Here is a 14,337-nt window from a genome sequence, read left to right as displayed (position 1 = left end):
CCAGCATCAGTTGTGTCGCTTCACTGCCATTCACAAATCCTCTCCCGTGGCCTCACGGGATAGTAAAGTGTCCATAGGTCATTCGGGAACTTTTTGCCAAGTACTGTGAATTCGGACATACCACTTTTCCCACATACTGTTTTTCACCTTCTATATAGTAGTGAAGTATGTGATTTTGGATGCAGCAGTGATATGCATCAGTCACTAACTCATGGGTCATGGCTATTGCAAATGGACAGATGTTAAGCTAGTTCATATTGGGGTCAATGACGTGACGGGTCATTTTTTTGTCCAAAGGCCTTAATAATAATAATAATAATAATAAAAAACAAAGATATGACATCCAAAGTATGTAAGGTAGTACAACTAGATCTTTTTCATCGAATCCGAAAAGTTTAATTATATTTTGCTACATATAAAGGTATTTTAAAGATTTTGAAGTGTCAAAAGGTCATTCGGTTTAACCGTCCAAAGGCCAATACAGCCATTTCATTTGTGATTAAAATATCTTAAAATGTATATATTTTTTATTCTGGCTTGATTTTATAACAAAATATATCAACATAGTGCAAAATGGTATTAAAATTATGTGTAGAAGTCGTTGCTTTGTTATGAGAAAGAATGTCCAGAAAAATGAATTTCATTGATGTCATTCGGAGTAACCAATATAAAGGGACCATTTTGGATCAAGTCATGCGGTCAGTATCATGTGACAGGATGTGACATCATTCAAACACCTGCAAAGGACCACGTGGTCATGAAGCAAATAACTAACTCTCTCTTAACTATTTGAAAAATTCATGTTTTCACTCCTCATACGCATGTCCTGAAACATCAGGTCATTCGGTACAACCGCTATAAAACATGGAAAATGTTGTAATATTTTAAAAACTTGTACTAAATATAAAATGAACTTTTGCTAGCTATCTAGCTGGATATCAGCCTGTTAACATTGTTTGAAAATGTCGTCATTCGGTATAGCCAAAAGTGTCATTTGGTAAAACCAAAATTTTGGTTAAACCGAATGACTTTTTTGGTGACAAATGTTGTCCATCCTGTATTTAAAAAAAAAAAAAAAAAAGAAGACAAAAGCAGTGTTAATTGATTATAAAAACCACAATCTCATTGATAACACTTAATAAATCGTCAAAACTAATATCTCCACTGTTTTTAACACTTTTAAAAACCTTATTCGTCAATGACCCATTGACAAAATGAATGCACATTAATTTCTAATAGCATTGTGTGCTGACATTACGTTGACAAAACTTGCCTCTAACATTATGTTGATCTCTGTAGAACTATCCCCTGTACATTCGGAGCGTTCCTACACAGGGGGAACTCAAGTTTCACTACACAGTGCACACTTCTCTGGACGTAGTGGAGGAGAAGATCTCCGGTGTGGGCAAAGCCTTGGCCGACCAGAGGGAGCTTTATCTGGGACTCCTCTATCCAACTGAGGACTACAAAGTGTATCCTTAAATTCGAAGTTGTGATCGTCTTTTCTTTCTCATTGTGACTCAGTGTTACTTTTAAAAGTAATGTGGTACAATATTGAGTTGCAAAAAGTAACTAATTGTGTTACTAAATTATTTTTAATGCAAAGTAATGTTACTTTTTCTCACCTGGGCTGGGCTTGTTTTTTTTTTTTTAATAAGAACCCCCAACCCCCCCAAAAAGTTAGATTTTGTCAAAATATCACATAAATAAGCCTCAAGTTCAACACTCTTACTTCTGCAATAAAAAAAAAAAAAAAAAAACACAAATGTGATGTTTATCTAAAGTTATTTTTGATTATTAATATGATTGAATTGGATCATTGAATGTCAGCAGCAAAGACATTGCTTAATAAAGTGAGATATAAAGTGTATGTATGTATAGTTCACCCAAAATGGTATGACTTTTATTCTGTGTAAGATAAAAGATATCAAGAAATATCGCACAATGGAAGTCATTGATCACCAAAGTTTTTTTAGTTACCAACATTATCCAAAATATCTTATTTTGTGTCCCACAGAAGGAGTTTGGAATGACATGATTCAGAGTAAATGACAGAATTTTCATTTTGGGGTGAACTATCCCTTTAAGATGGGCTGCTTTCTAATGCACAACATGTTAATCTTAACAAGAATTACAGATATGGCTATGTGACAAACTCTAAGGTGAAGTTTGTGATTGTTGTCGATTCTTCCAACACATCTCTGCGAGACAACGAAATCAGAAGTGTGAGTTGCAAAATGTACACATTCCACCTATGTAACAACAAAAAAAGAGGCGAGATGTGTCAGTCACATGGGTTGTAATGATGAGTTAAGAGCTTTTCTTTCTTTCCTCAGATGTTTAGAAAGTTGCACAACTCCTTCACTGATGTAATGTGTAACCCATTCTACAATCCCGGAGATCCAATTCAATCAAAGTAAGTTTCTTTGGTGAAAACACACATTTGGAGTGTTTGATACAGCAACTGATACTCTAATATAATATTTTTCTCTCTCCGCAGGGCTTTTGACAGTATAGTTTCAGCTATGATGGTGCAGGCCTGCTGAAATCCTCTCTTTAAAGTTGTGTATATATATATTTACATCAGTGTCCATTGTGTATTGTTTGTTAGGTGAAAATAAAGAATTAATTTGTGTTTCATAAAAGGACTCGTGATAATATTGTTTTTATTTACAGTGATGAAGTCTAAGCACTGAAAAAGCAAAAATAGACAAAGTACTGAAATTCACAAGACATCTCAGCCTCCCACAGGCATGGCATATTAAAGAAATTGTATAAAATACAAATAAAACAGTAACCACTCAATAGAAATCAAGTCTCCGCTTTCTGTAGTGTCATATAAGCTACAAACACACATACAAAAAAATAATCATAATAATACTAAACTGAGCTCCCTTCATACAACTACTGAAACGTACTTTAATTAGCACCAAGAAGTGCTTTGAAGATAACAGAAAAATGAATATCAAAAAGAATCAACCCATGGATGAGCTCGTCCATTTTCCCTAAAACAAAAAGTACAATTTTTATAACATCATTAAAGAAAGCCAGAGAAATGCCACACTTCCATATGATTGTTAAACCACTATGATCACTGTACATTTGCATTAGTTTTTAGGCTTCACAAATCTGAAAGCAATATGGAATTATACGGTTAGAGAATCGGCATAAGAAGAGTGCAAGGCCACGGACCACTGCGGCTCTGAAATAATTAAAGCTCTGTATCATGTGACATACGGTTATGTATTGGCAGAACTGACCTAATGAAGTGGCAGCCTCTGAATGGGTTGTAAAATCTCGAGGCACGGAAACCTCGTCCTCGGGACCAGCCTCCACGCAAGTTTGTATCTGTAGTCCTGAAACCTGGAATGTTTGTTCTTTTTGGCAATACCTAGTGCACAAAGAGCTTCAAATTAAATGGTTTCCTCCTGTCACAGATTTGTATTTCATAGCAAACAAAAAACAGATTCATTACAAGGAAATCAACACTGGAGATGCTATGGCTACAGTCACGCCACAAGAAAAAGTTTTTTTTGTGAGATTGTTTACGTAATTAAAATTTGGCCCATATTGGACAGGCAAAACTGAACCGCATGCATACAACAGCCTACCATTACATGTCTATCAGAAGAAAACAAAAATGAAAAAAAATTATAGTCGTCGGACGAACTGCAACGAGTAATTATAGACATTTTAAAATTATTTGTCAAAATGGCTAAAAAAAAAAAAAAAAAAAAAAAAAATAGAATCACTAGTAATATGATTTAATTGCTTATCACTTTTGACCAATAGGTGGCGCTGTGACTAAATTGATGTTGTGTGGTCATTGTGGGGTGACAATGACAAAGTTTGTTGTCAATATGCCAAAGACTTGCAGAGATACCGCCTTAGACGAAACTATTGTCATTTACCCCATCAGCGAATTTGATTGCATGACGCCAAAACGACTCCATCGACATGAAATCCACAACTTTTTGCCAGCATGATCTGACTCGAATTTGGTGAAAATCGGACTAACAGTCTAGGAGTTCGAAAGAAAATGAAAATGGCGGACAGAAGTTCGTCTGACTATGGTAAAATTGTTAACTATGTTGTCGGCATTATTATGACCAGTTTCATTACAATTGATAAATTACAATTCATTACAAGGCATGGTGCTGATGACACAGAGTTTTGTAACAATACGCCAATAAAATATAGCATTTTTAGACAAAATTCAAAATGGCCGATGCCAAAAATGGGCGATAGGAACCTCTCGGTTCCCTCTGTACACTGCACGACTAAAAAAAAAAAAAAAAAAAAAAAAAAAAAAAAAAAAAAAAATAATAATATATATATATATATATATATATATATATATTTATTGCTGCTAGGGGGCAATTATCTCTGTGGATTTATGAACCAGTGTCTATATATGATTATGCCTGATCTCGGATCAGTTTTATACATTTGTAGACATTCAATGACACATTAGTATAATAAAAAGGAAGAGTTGTAGCTAAAAGTTTCTTACTGGTCTGATTAACCAAACTCACCATAAAACTAACAAAACAAGCTCTACAATTTAATAACTCATATTATACACACTTAATTAAAAAAAAAAAAAAAACACATTTAATGGTATAAGATGATTTGTTAATAGATGACACCTTCAATAAAACATTAAAGGTGTTTATGTATGTTTAAGCCTTGTTTTCACTGCATTTACACTGTTCTGACCAGCAGGGGTCACCAGCGTGTGGCAATTGATTCAAAGTTTCAAAAAGCTTCGTTTCTCCCATCACTAGGAAACACTTCAGGAGTTTTGATGTGTGTCGCGTTCTTTAATGGTCTGCCAGGAAACAAAGCCGTCGTGAAGCCAAACCCCCTCATGGAAAAATAAAGCTGTCACATTTATAACGGAGACAATGAGCACTTATCAGTATCCACTAAACGCTGGATTTTCATAAATTTTGGAGTCTGATTCACCAATGTTGCAGTACATTTGCATGACGTTCCTAAATGATTTATTGGTTACACGCCGGTCTGTTATTGTAGGGACATCAAAGTTACATTTTCACGCCCTTAAACATGAAGCTGAACAAAATGAACTGTGATTGGTTGCTGTCACAGTCAGATGGCGTCTTGGGTGATGCTTGGCCAATGAAAGCTGCGATGAGTCTACCGTTAGTCTGAAGGTCTGGCTACGCAAGACTAGAGTTTTATTGACTCAAAAACAATTCAAATTATATTCAAATGGAGTATTTCTATAACTTCTATAAATTGACACAAAATCTGCATGAATTCAATCCTGACATATGAAAGTGGCTCAGATCAGGCCTGAAAAGATTAGATTTAACAAGATTTTTGTTCTGTTCATGCAGTCTTCCAAAAAAAGATTTTGGCCACATTCAGCTGTGGTGTAAACGTAGGTTCATTGCCATGTAATGCATAACCATAGGTCACTACATTTCCATCTCACCTTAATGACACGCCCTCTGAATAGGGTTTCATCTAAAGTCATGGCGGTCCTCACCGACTCCCTCTCGGAGAACTCAATGTAGGCGAAACTACAGGGAAAACATACTCATATAAAACATGCTTGATGTTAAAATATTTTTTGTTTTGTAGCCAAAAAGGATACGCACCCTTTTGGATGGCCTGTGAATCTATTATACGGAATTGTAACTCTGTTTACGTGGCCACAGCCGTTAAAGTACATCTCCAGTTCGTCTGCGGTTGCTCCATAATCCACCTGTAAGTCAAACAATACTGCATAAACACCTAGAATACATGATTAAAGTACAATATGAAAGGTAACTTTCAAAAGTGTCTAAGCAGCTTACGTTTCCCACATAGATTGATCTCCTGTCAGAATCTATTCTCTCTTCATGGGTCATACTGAAGAACAATCCTGAGGAAGGCAAGATTATAAAGTTAATTATAATCATATAAAATATTAACCACTGTTATATAGACCAAGTACAAAGAGCACATCATGTTTAAGTCTAAATTTCATGGACTTGCCAAAGTATGGTTCAGGAACTCTGTAAGTGTGTCTTTGGTGCATTTAACTAGGGGTTCACATTTGTCACAGAAGGCTGTCTCTGTGCAAGCAGAGATGTCCTTAGATAAGACTACATGCCAGGCTGCAGGACAGCCCTTCTGGGACATGCCTCATTGGGCAGTGAGAAGACATTGTGGCCCAGCAGATGGGCTCAGGTGTGGGCCAGCTGGCTGCTCACCTGCCTGAGGGCTGTAGGGAAACTGTCTCTCTACCTCATACTGCATGTCAGACTCGTCCATTTCCAGCACACGAGTTTGAATCGCGTCCAGCTCCTGAAGGAACAAGGTTTTCCACACAAACAGCTCCTTATGTACACAGAAAACATGTGCATGGGTAGATGACAGGACATCTCTTTCAGGATGACATTCTTGTATGATTTTTATACATGTCTATGACCTCATGTTTAATTTTGGCTAAAAATAATTAAAATTATTCTCACACCGCAGGGCTATTTAAAGGGTTAGTTCACCCAAAAATGAAAATTCTGTCATTAATTATTCACCCTCATGTCGTTCCAACTTTCATTCATCTTCAGAACACAAATTAAGATCTTTTTAATGTAATCTGAGAGCTTTCTGTCCCTTCATTGACAGGCTACGCAACTACCACTTTCAAGCCCCAGAAAGGTAGTAAAGACATCATAAAAAGTAATCCATGTGACTCCAGTGGTTTTATGAAGCGACGCAAGTGGTTTGTTTGCGCAAATAAACATAATTTACCCTTTATTTACAAAACAGAAAGCTCTCAGATTACATTAAAAAGATCTTCATTTGTGTTCCGAAGATGAATAAAAGTCTTAGAGGTTTGGAACGACATGAGGGTGAGTAATGACAGAACTTTAATTTTTGGGTGAACTTTCCCTTTAAAAGTATAGTTCACCCAAAAAATGAAAACTGCTGTCTTTATTTACTCTCCACCAAGTCGTATGCTTATTTTTTCCTGAGGAGCACAAAAAAAGGATGGGGAAAACAACATTTTCATACAGGATTAAATCTACATATGTAAAGTCCTAAATAATTTGGGGGTGATCTGTACCTTTAAGAGAATAGCTACACGCAAAAAAAAAAACTAAATGCTTATTAAAAATACACTCTCCTATATGTATAGGAATGTAATCTAAAATCATTCTGTTAATTTGTTAATTAATTATTGATTTGTTGAGTACAATAAAGCAAGGCCCCGCAGCTAAACTGCCAACGACTTTGTGTGAAAACTCCCAATTTCGCTGAATGATTTTCAAGAGGAATATACTGTCAAAAACTGCACTAAGGTAGGCTTACGTATGTGTACATGTATCTCGATTTCAGTGTTTATTAATTGGTTGAATATTGTGCTATATAGAGAACAATCGTCTGAATACGATATAGCACAAGGTGCGTACATTTATCTATTTATATGCAGTTTTGACCTCATTTTACTTTTCACTACATGATATTTTGTATTTTAAAATTATTCTCACATTGCAGCACTATTTAAAAGTATAGTTCACCCAGAAATGAAAATTACTGGCATTATTTACTCTCCACCAAATCGTATACTTATTCTTTCTGAGGAACAAAAAAAGAAGAATGGGGAAAACAACATTTTCATACAGACATATGTAAAGTCCTAAAATAATTTTGGGGTGATCTGTCCCTTTAAGAAAATAGCTAAAAAAAAAAAAAAAAAAAAAAAAACACCTAAATGCTCATTGAAAGTTTAAAAAAAAAAAAAAAAGAAAAAAAAATTACACTGTCCTATATGTATAGGAATGTACCTAAAATCGTTCTTTTAATTCGTTGAATAATTATTGATTTGTTGAGTGCAAAAAAAAAAAAAAAAAAAAAAAAAAAAAAAAAAAAAAAAAACACACACACAAGGCCGCGCTGCTACTGTCAACGACTTTGTGTGAAAACTCCCGATTTCGCCGAATGATTTTCAGAGGAATATACTGGAAAAACTGTACTACGGTAGGCTTATGTATGTGTACATTTATCTCGATTTCAGAGTATTTATTAATTGGTTGATTATTGTGCTATATAAATAACCTAATTCTCTGAATACGACACAGAACATGGCGCGGACATTTTGCTAAATTTCAGACGCGATGAAATGGAGAAATAACAGTCGGCTTCAATAGCCTAGATTTTGATATTGACCATTTTATCCACCATATTCACACTCCCTTATATTCGCTTAATAGTGATATTTAACCATTTTTTTTTCGCCACCAGATCGTTAATATTGTTCACAACGAAGTAAACAGACAATTTCTTGCTCAGTTAGTGAAACTTTACCTGGAGGATCCACGCTGGTTTTCAACATCAGCTCCAACAGTCTTCACGGTACAGCCCTTAACTAACACACCTGACTCGACTAATCAAATGCTAGTGAGTGTGGTAGAAGAAACAGGTGTGATTGTATTTTTTAAAGTAAAAAAAAAAAAAAAAAAAAAAGAAGATAATTTTGTTTAAAATAAATTGAGATAGTTTAGTTGATTATTTCTCCTTGAAAAATTTAGAGGTTTCAAGTTTACCCTAGTCAAAAAATCCTGAAGAATTTTGGAATTTCTAATATGCCAATCCTATACTGGAGTTAAACAAGATCCCTCTAAAAAAACCAGTAAGATCAACTGGATAAACTAAAACAAGTACTATTGGATATTGTGTATTCCTTATCAAAACTCTTATTGGATCTTTATGATTTTACAGATTAAAAAAGTTAAATTTAGGCACCTTGTGAATTTTATGCACTGTAAAAATCCCTAAAAGATGTTGAGGTTAAAGAATAACCTTGGTCAAAAATAGTTAAAAAGAATATAGCCTAATGCTAGTCAAATAAACTCTAAATAGGAATGTGTAGAGGATTCCTATTATAAGTTTTTTTTTTCTTTCTTTCTTTTATTGGAGTAATGTCATGCTATTCAACAACCTTGGAGTTTCTGAAAGATTTTCCTGACATTTGATCCCTTTTTGTAATTATAATAGTTAATTTAGGAACTATACGTGCTGTAAAAGGACTATTTTTTGTGCTATGCTAGAATACTTGAGGAAATTCTCATTAGGATTAGATCTAAATTATGATTAGAAAAAAAAAAAATCCAAAAGGATTTCTGTGGAATTCATTGACTAGGAATGGTAGACAATTGACTACGGTCAATGACCAATGTGGTTTATAAATAGCTTGCAAGACACCAGTACATTCCTTCTTATGCATGAGATTTCATAAACCTTAAAAGTGATGTCTATAAACTAATAAAAATGGTTTCAACTGTACCTCACTGGGGAATCTGCAGATTCCCAATGAGGAAAATGACATTCCAGCTTTTAAGAATACAACTACGTAGTGGAGACATGTCTTCTATGGTGGAAAAAAAGCAAATTCAGAGACATTTTTCACTGTCTTTTTTAATTACACAGATACGTATCTCAACACAGACAATAACCTGATTTAGAATGTTTACAGCGTCACATGTCCAACAAAGCGCACAGTAAGAGAGGGTGAGGGAATTGCAAAAGGGGGGAAAAGAGCATGCAAGAAATAAATAAAACTCTCCTGGCACAGTTCACATCATCTAGAGAATGATAACAGGACCTTGAAAGAGAAAACAAGAAAACATTTTAACACACCAACCTTTCCTACTGAAACAATGCCTTCTCCTGTAATGATGTATTGCACAATACAGTATATCAATGTATCAAACCCAAGCCGTTGTTAGTACATAAATATATATCTTGCTGTTATGGCATTTATCATGTGCATGTTCTATGCCTGCCCCTCTGTTCGGATCTACAGTAGTGTAAGGTTTCTACTACTACAGCCTTGCGTGTTCTCTGATAAAAATGTTTTTGCTGTTAGCCTTAGTGGATGTTATAGTCATTTAAAAATCAAGAAAATAAAACATTAGTGAAGTGCAATGGTTTGCTGGTCTTAGCTGGTTTAAGCTGGTTTAGCTAGTCTCCCAGCCAGACTACTTGACAAACCCTCTCTGAAACCAGCTTAAGCTGGTTTAAGCTGTAACTGCAGAATAGTTGACCTTCAGCATCCATGTTACTTCAAGAGTATGTTTGCTGAATGTGTAGGATGTAGTTTCTCTCTCTCCCGATGTCAACCTTTGAACGGAGCAGCTGCCCAACTTGGGTCCACTGACAAGGCCAAATGCTGACCGAATCCAGAGATTTGCTTTGAGAACGAGGGCCCTTCCATATGCCGAATGACAGCAGAATTACAGTACACAGTGGAAGATGCATTTGCATGCTCTTGTTTTGGTTCGATTTTGGTTTTGGAACAGAATGGCCAAAAATATTGCAAACATATGCTTGTATGAGTTCTGGACTAGCAGACACGCAAAGCTTAAAATGAGTTTATGGGAACTCTCTAGTACAACTTTGCAAATGGTGTTATTTTAAAGCTCTGGAGATTCAAGTAAGTTCCTTAGCAAAATCATTAATAGAAAGTATCTCTCACTCACACTCATGCATTCCCACAATGAAGTCTTTGAGCAAGGTTGGTTTCAATGTAAGAAGCATTTGTAATCTTATCTGATGCTTTGGATGCCAGGAACAAGCACTTCCCGGCTTGGAATTGTAGTACTGATCTCTTCCCTTGACGTGTTTACTGTCATCTTGTGCTTTCAATATGGTCATTTTGTACACTTTGGTTTATGGGTGTAGTCGGTCACCCACGTTCCGTTTGCTTTTTCAGCCGACAACGAATGTGGATGTGCAGTTATGCTTTGGTCTGTGCTTTTATCATTTTGGATATTTATGAGATATGTTTATGTTCAGGGCTCAAAACATTCTAAGCAAGTACAGCTAGGCAAGCTCAATTTCGCAATCCAAATGTGTCAGAATGCAGTTCATGATGCAACAATTGTAAGACTTGCCACAAGGGGCGCTATTTTTCTACAGTCAAGTAAACTAAAGTCATGGTAGCGCAACAGTTTGAAGAGAATCTTGCTGTGCAAGTTAGTTTAAACTGTCAACGTTTATAGCTAGCTACCTGAATAATAACACATCCATTTAATGGCACAGACATTTGAATGTAACTGAGAACTGAGGATAGTTACTGACGCAGATTTCTATGCTGAAATGTCCTGGTTAGCTCAGGCAGGATGATAGATTTGCATGTCTGCTAGTGGTTTGATTCTCCAAGCACAAAATGTCTTGGATTTGTTTACAGGAGGTAGCTAGTAGGCAAAGAGAGGATGGTTCATTAAAATTCCTCCTCAAAATGGAGGGAGAGAGAGACACCTACTTCATCAGACTGGTGTTTTAGTAGCCCACTGGTTTGGGGTCATGTGTTGCTGATATTTTCAGGATGAGTTCATATATTACCTTAGAAATCTGTTAAGAATCGAATATGCCATGTGACAAATTAAACTATCAACGCTTAAAGCTACAACAAAATAGAATGAGCAACAAACAGGCCTTTCAAGTTTGGTCCGTATCAGAGGTACGCCACGTAATGAGCATTATAAATTAGCTGGCAGAAATTCAGAACTGACCAAAACAAAGGCTGTAAACAGGGCTGCAAGTGTAAGCTGGTGGCGAAACTCACAAGTATTTTTTACCTTTAACGAACATGAACGTTGTAATCAGCAGAGCTTGATCTTCTATTGTTGTTTTCCAGATTACAATAAATATGGTTTATGTTTGGTATTATGTTGTCCTGTTGTCAAATCTGCAAGTAAAATCTGGGTACTTAAGCAAAACCAGTTGAGAACCATCAATAGTGTTTGCTTGATTCTGGTGTCAGACACTTGGACCATGGACAATCGAGGGTTTGGTTTTGTGATTGTATGTGCATGCATGTGTGTTTGTGTGTGCAAATTACACATTGGACCACTGCAGTGACACTTTGGCCCAAAGGATGGCAATGTTTCACACAGATTCTATCCCAAATCCCAGTCTGGGAACTTCTCAGCGGGGCAAGCTAGGTCAGTCTATTGTGGTTTGGCGTGTCTTTGAAGCGATGCCGTTTGCGTCGACACGCTTATGGCTACAAAAGCGCCTCACTTTACGCGTCCGTCAGCAGAGTCCTCTACACGAGCAGTGATGTGAACACCTCTTCCTCCTCCGCCATTACAACAGACGTTGTAAAAATGATCAGTCAGACAGAAAAGATTAAATGGAGAGAAATTAAGTTCTAGACATTATACTTTAAAGGTTTCTGTTATTTGGCAAACTCATTTTTGGACCTCTTTTTAAATACTATGTACATTCACATTAATTTACTGTGGTAATTTTAGATATATTTATATGTATATTTATATTATAAGGTACCCTAAGGGCCGTTTCTGAGGTTCCATTCAGTAGCTGAATTCTCGTTCCATATTGCACCTCCGTTCTCTCACTGTCTTACAATGCGAGCAATATAAAATATTCTACATGAGGATTCTCATCATCAATATTGATACAACAAATCAAACAATAGGTACAACACAGCTTCTCCCCCATTAGAGTGTCTTTTTCCGTCCAATGTTCGGCTGAAACCTAAAAGAAGACAAAGAAAGAATCGCGTTCCTCATTCTGAGTACGCACACAAGCAGATATTGAAGACAGAGACATCCAGAAACAAAGTAATATCTACAAGCAACGTTTGATCCCTTCATGGATATCTGCTTAGAGCTTCTGTCAGGAGACAAAAGGGATAAACACATAGAGGATGGGGGGAGGTAGAAAGAGCGAGAGAAAAGAGAACCAAGTCTACGCCAGTCTCGTGAGACTCTACAGTCTTGTCATGCTTTGGAAAACGAGGGAGAGTGAAATCGTACAACAAAATGAAATGTCTCAGCATTAGGAAAACCAAACGAAAATGTTTCAGAAGAAAAGGCTCGTTCTTAGTGTACAATCCATTGAGGTTTTTGGCAATTCCGTTGCCGTTCGTCCTTCCTTTTGTCTCTTTTCGTTTACTAATCCTTGCCTTTTCTTTCGTTTTCATGTCATTTCTCTTTGCGGCGGACTGGGTGACGTGCTTTAAACATCCCAGGTGCGACCCTCCATTGCCGTAGAGATGGATCCGGGCTAAAGTCTGCGTTCCTCAAGGTCAAGGTGGGCACAGTGAAGGTTTGAGTGTCTAGTCACCATGCCACCTCTCCACAGCCTGTGGAACTCTGGGCTGGCTTTACTGCTGAGGAGGTGAAGTTGTTTGCGTTTGGTTACAAGATGAGTGCTTCTTGGTAACTTTGGCAGTGTAATAAAAAGGTTTGGATCATGTTCTTTTTTGTTTTCACTTAAAATTCATTTGGGTTCACATCAGTACAGAGAGGTGAGTCTGGTGTAGATTTTCTTGGCTCGCTAGCAAGGTAGTTAACAGGTTCTTCTTCTTTTTATTATCATCATTATTATTTCTTTTGGATTTTTGGACATTTCTTTTGTTTTAATTAAAGCCAAAAAATGAAATGCAGTGTGTCATGTTGTGAGGAAGTAGCTCTGTGGTGGAAGCTTTCTGAGCAGCAATGTGCTCTTGTGGCACCTGCCTGTCCAACCTACATACATGTAGTCCCACCTGGGTCAGGACGTGTTCAAAGTATGGTGTGACTCCAGTTCTCACAGAGCACACCTCACTTAAAGGGTGTAGGTTACTGAGGCCATGCCTAAAACATGTGTAACTGTACGTGTTTCCCTGGCTTTCTTGGTGGCATCCAGTATTATAGACCCTGCTCATGTTGAGTTTAGCACAGTAGACCCTTTTGTGAAAGAATCTAAACTTTGATGGGGTTTTTTTGGAGATTGAGAAAACAAGAGCTTAACATAGATGTGAAAGCCAGGTTGCTGTAGTTCAGAGGAGGGGTAAGTATGGTGGAGGTTCCTCAGCTTGTTTTGGATGAAGGATGCTGTAGCAGCAGTAGACGTGGCTGGGCGGGGGTTAGGTTTTGGGGTTCATCAGTCAGCGGGACGAGGAATCCATCAGGGCGGGTGTTGCTGGAGTAGTTGAGCGAGAAACACTGCTGGAGCTCGCTTCCTTAGGACTGCCACTGCTGCTGGTTTGCCCAGCCAGGGAAAGGGGTCCTGGAGGGGTGCTCTCCGAATGTGTGGGGGGTGCACTGGACGAGGTGGAGGTGGTAGATGGTGTCCCAAGTGGCACACCGCTACTCCCAGGCAGGCCCTGGCTGCAAACGTGATGGTGCTTCTCCCAGTCCTTGTGCTGGCAGAAGGAGCCACAGTAGCGTGCGGTGTTGCATCCGCTGCATGTCTCGCTAGCCTTGCGACCACAGTTCCAACAGCTCTGCGGGAGGGACACGGACTGTTATGATTGCCAAACAAATAAATATCAATATCTATGCCGTGATAAAACAATGCATTTAAACA

The 14,337-nt window shown here is 37.3% G+C and overlaps 3 protein-coding genes across 14 annotated transcripts in view; 1 reads left to right on the top strand and 2 right to left on the bottom strand.

Moving 5' to 3' along the window:
• The window catches only part of trappc2l (trafficking protein particle complex subunit 2L), a 4,084-nt gene extending 1,436 nt beyond the window's left edge, over positions 1 to 2,648 (top strand). The window contains exons 2-5 of the mRNA XM_051901138.1: positions 1,300 to 1,472; positions 2,138 to 2,225; positions 2,337 to 2,416; positions 2,501 to 2,648. Coding sequence (XP_051757098.1) covers positions 1,300 to 1,472; positions 2,138 to 2,225; positions 2,337 to 2,416; positions 2,501 to 2,546 — 387 coding nt within the window. The 3' untranslated portion in view covers positions 2,547 to 2,648. The remainder of the gene's footprint in view (positions 1 to 1,299; positions 1,473 to 2,137; positions 2,226 to 2,336; positions 2,417 to 2,500) is intronic.
• A 1-nt stretch (position 2,649) lies between these two features.
• pabpn1l (PABPN1 like, cytoplasmic) lies at positions 2,650 to 8,477 on the bottom strand. Of its 2 annotated transcripts, none has more exons than XM_051901136.1 (7): positions 8,323 to 8,477; positions 6,225 to 6,318; positions 5,826 to 5,893; positions 5,628 to 5,734; positions 5,462 to 5,549; positions 3,261 to 3,391; positions 2,650 to 3,005 (listed from the first exon to the last, which is right to left on the bottom strand). In XM_051901136.1, exons 2-7 carry the CDS (start codon positions 6,283 to 6,285, stop codon positions 2,966 to 2,968), a joined length of 495 nt encoding a protein of 164 aa, XP_051757096.1. In that variant the 5' UTR covers positions 6,286 to 6,318; positions 8,323 to 8,477; the 3' UTR covers positions 2,650 to 2,965. The 2 variants fall into 2 exon arrangements, with proteins under 2 accessions (XP_051757096.1, XP_051757097.1); XM_051901137.1 differs by having other exon boundaries at positions 6,225 to 6,351; positions 8,323 to 8,420.
• A 937-nt stretch (positions 8,478 to 9,414) lies between these two features.
• cbfa2t3 (CBFA2/RUNX1 partner transcriptional co-repressor 3) overlaps positions 9,415 to 14,337 on the bottom strand; it is a 56,484-nt gene continuing 51,561 nt past the window's right edge. For 9 of the 11 annotated variants that reach the window (XM_051901107.1, XM_051901109.1, XM_051901112.1 and 6 more), the window contains one exon: positions 9,415 to 14,272. In XM_051901107.1, coding sequence (XP_051757067.1) covers positions 13,916 to 14,272 — 357 coding nt within the window. In that variant the 3' untranslated portion in view covers positions 9,415 to 13,915. The remainder of the gene's footprint in view (positions 14,273 to 14,337) is intronic. The other 2 variants (XM_051901108.1, XM_051901111.1) reach the window with 1 other exon arrangement.

Source organism: Ctenopharyngodon idella, chromosome 7, assembly GCF_019924925.1.
Source record: "Ctenopharyngodon idella isolate HZGC_01 chromosome 7, HZGC01, whole genome shotgun sequence".
Taxonomy (NCBI): domain Eukaryota; kingdom Metazoa; phylum Chordata; class Actinopteri; order Cypriniformes; family Xenocyprididae; genus Ctenopharyngodon; species Ctenopharyngodon idella.
Note: the sequence above shows the minus strand (reverse complement) of the source record. Positions and strands in the feature narration are given on the sequence as shown.

Coding starts and splice junctions, on each gene's coding strand:
- pabpn1l (XM_051901136.1), bottom strand. CDS start 6,285: ATGGACGAGTCTGACATGCAGTATGAGGTAGAGAGACAGTTTCCCTAC. Junction 5,894..6,224: donor TCCCTACAGCCCTCAGGCAG/GTGAGCAGCCAG, acceptor TGCCTTCCTCAG/GATTGTTCTTCAGTATGACC. Junction 5,735..5,825: donor GATCAATCTATGTGGGAAAC/GTAAGCTGCTTA, acceptor TTTGACTTACAG/GTGGATTATGGAGCAACCGC.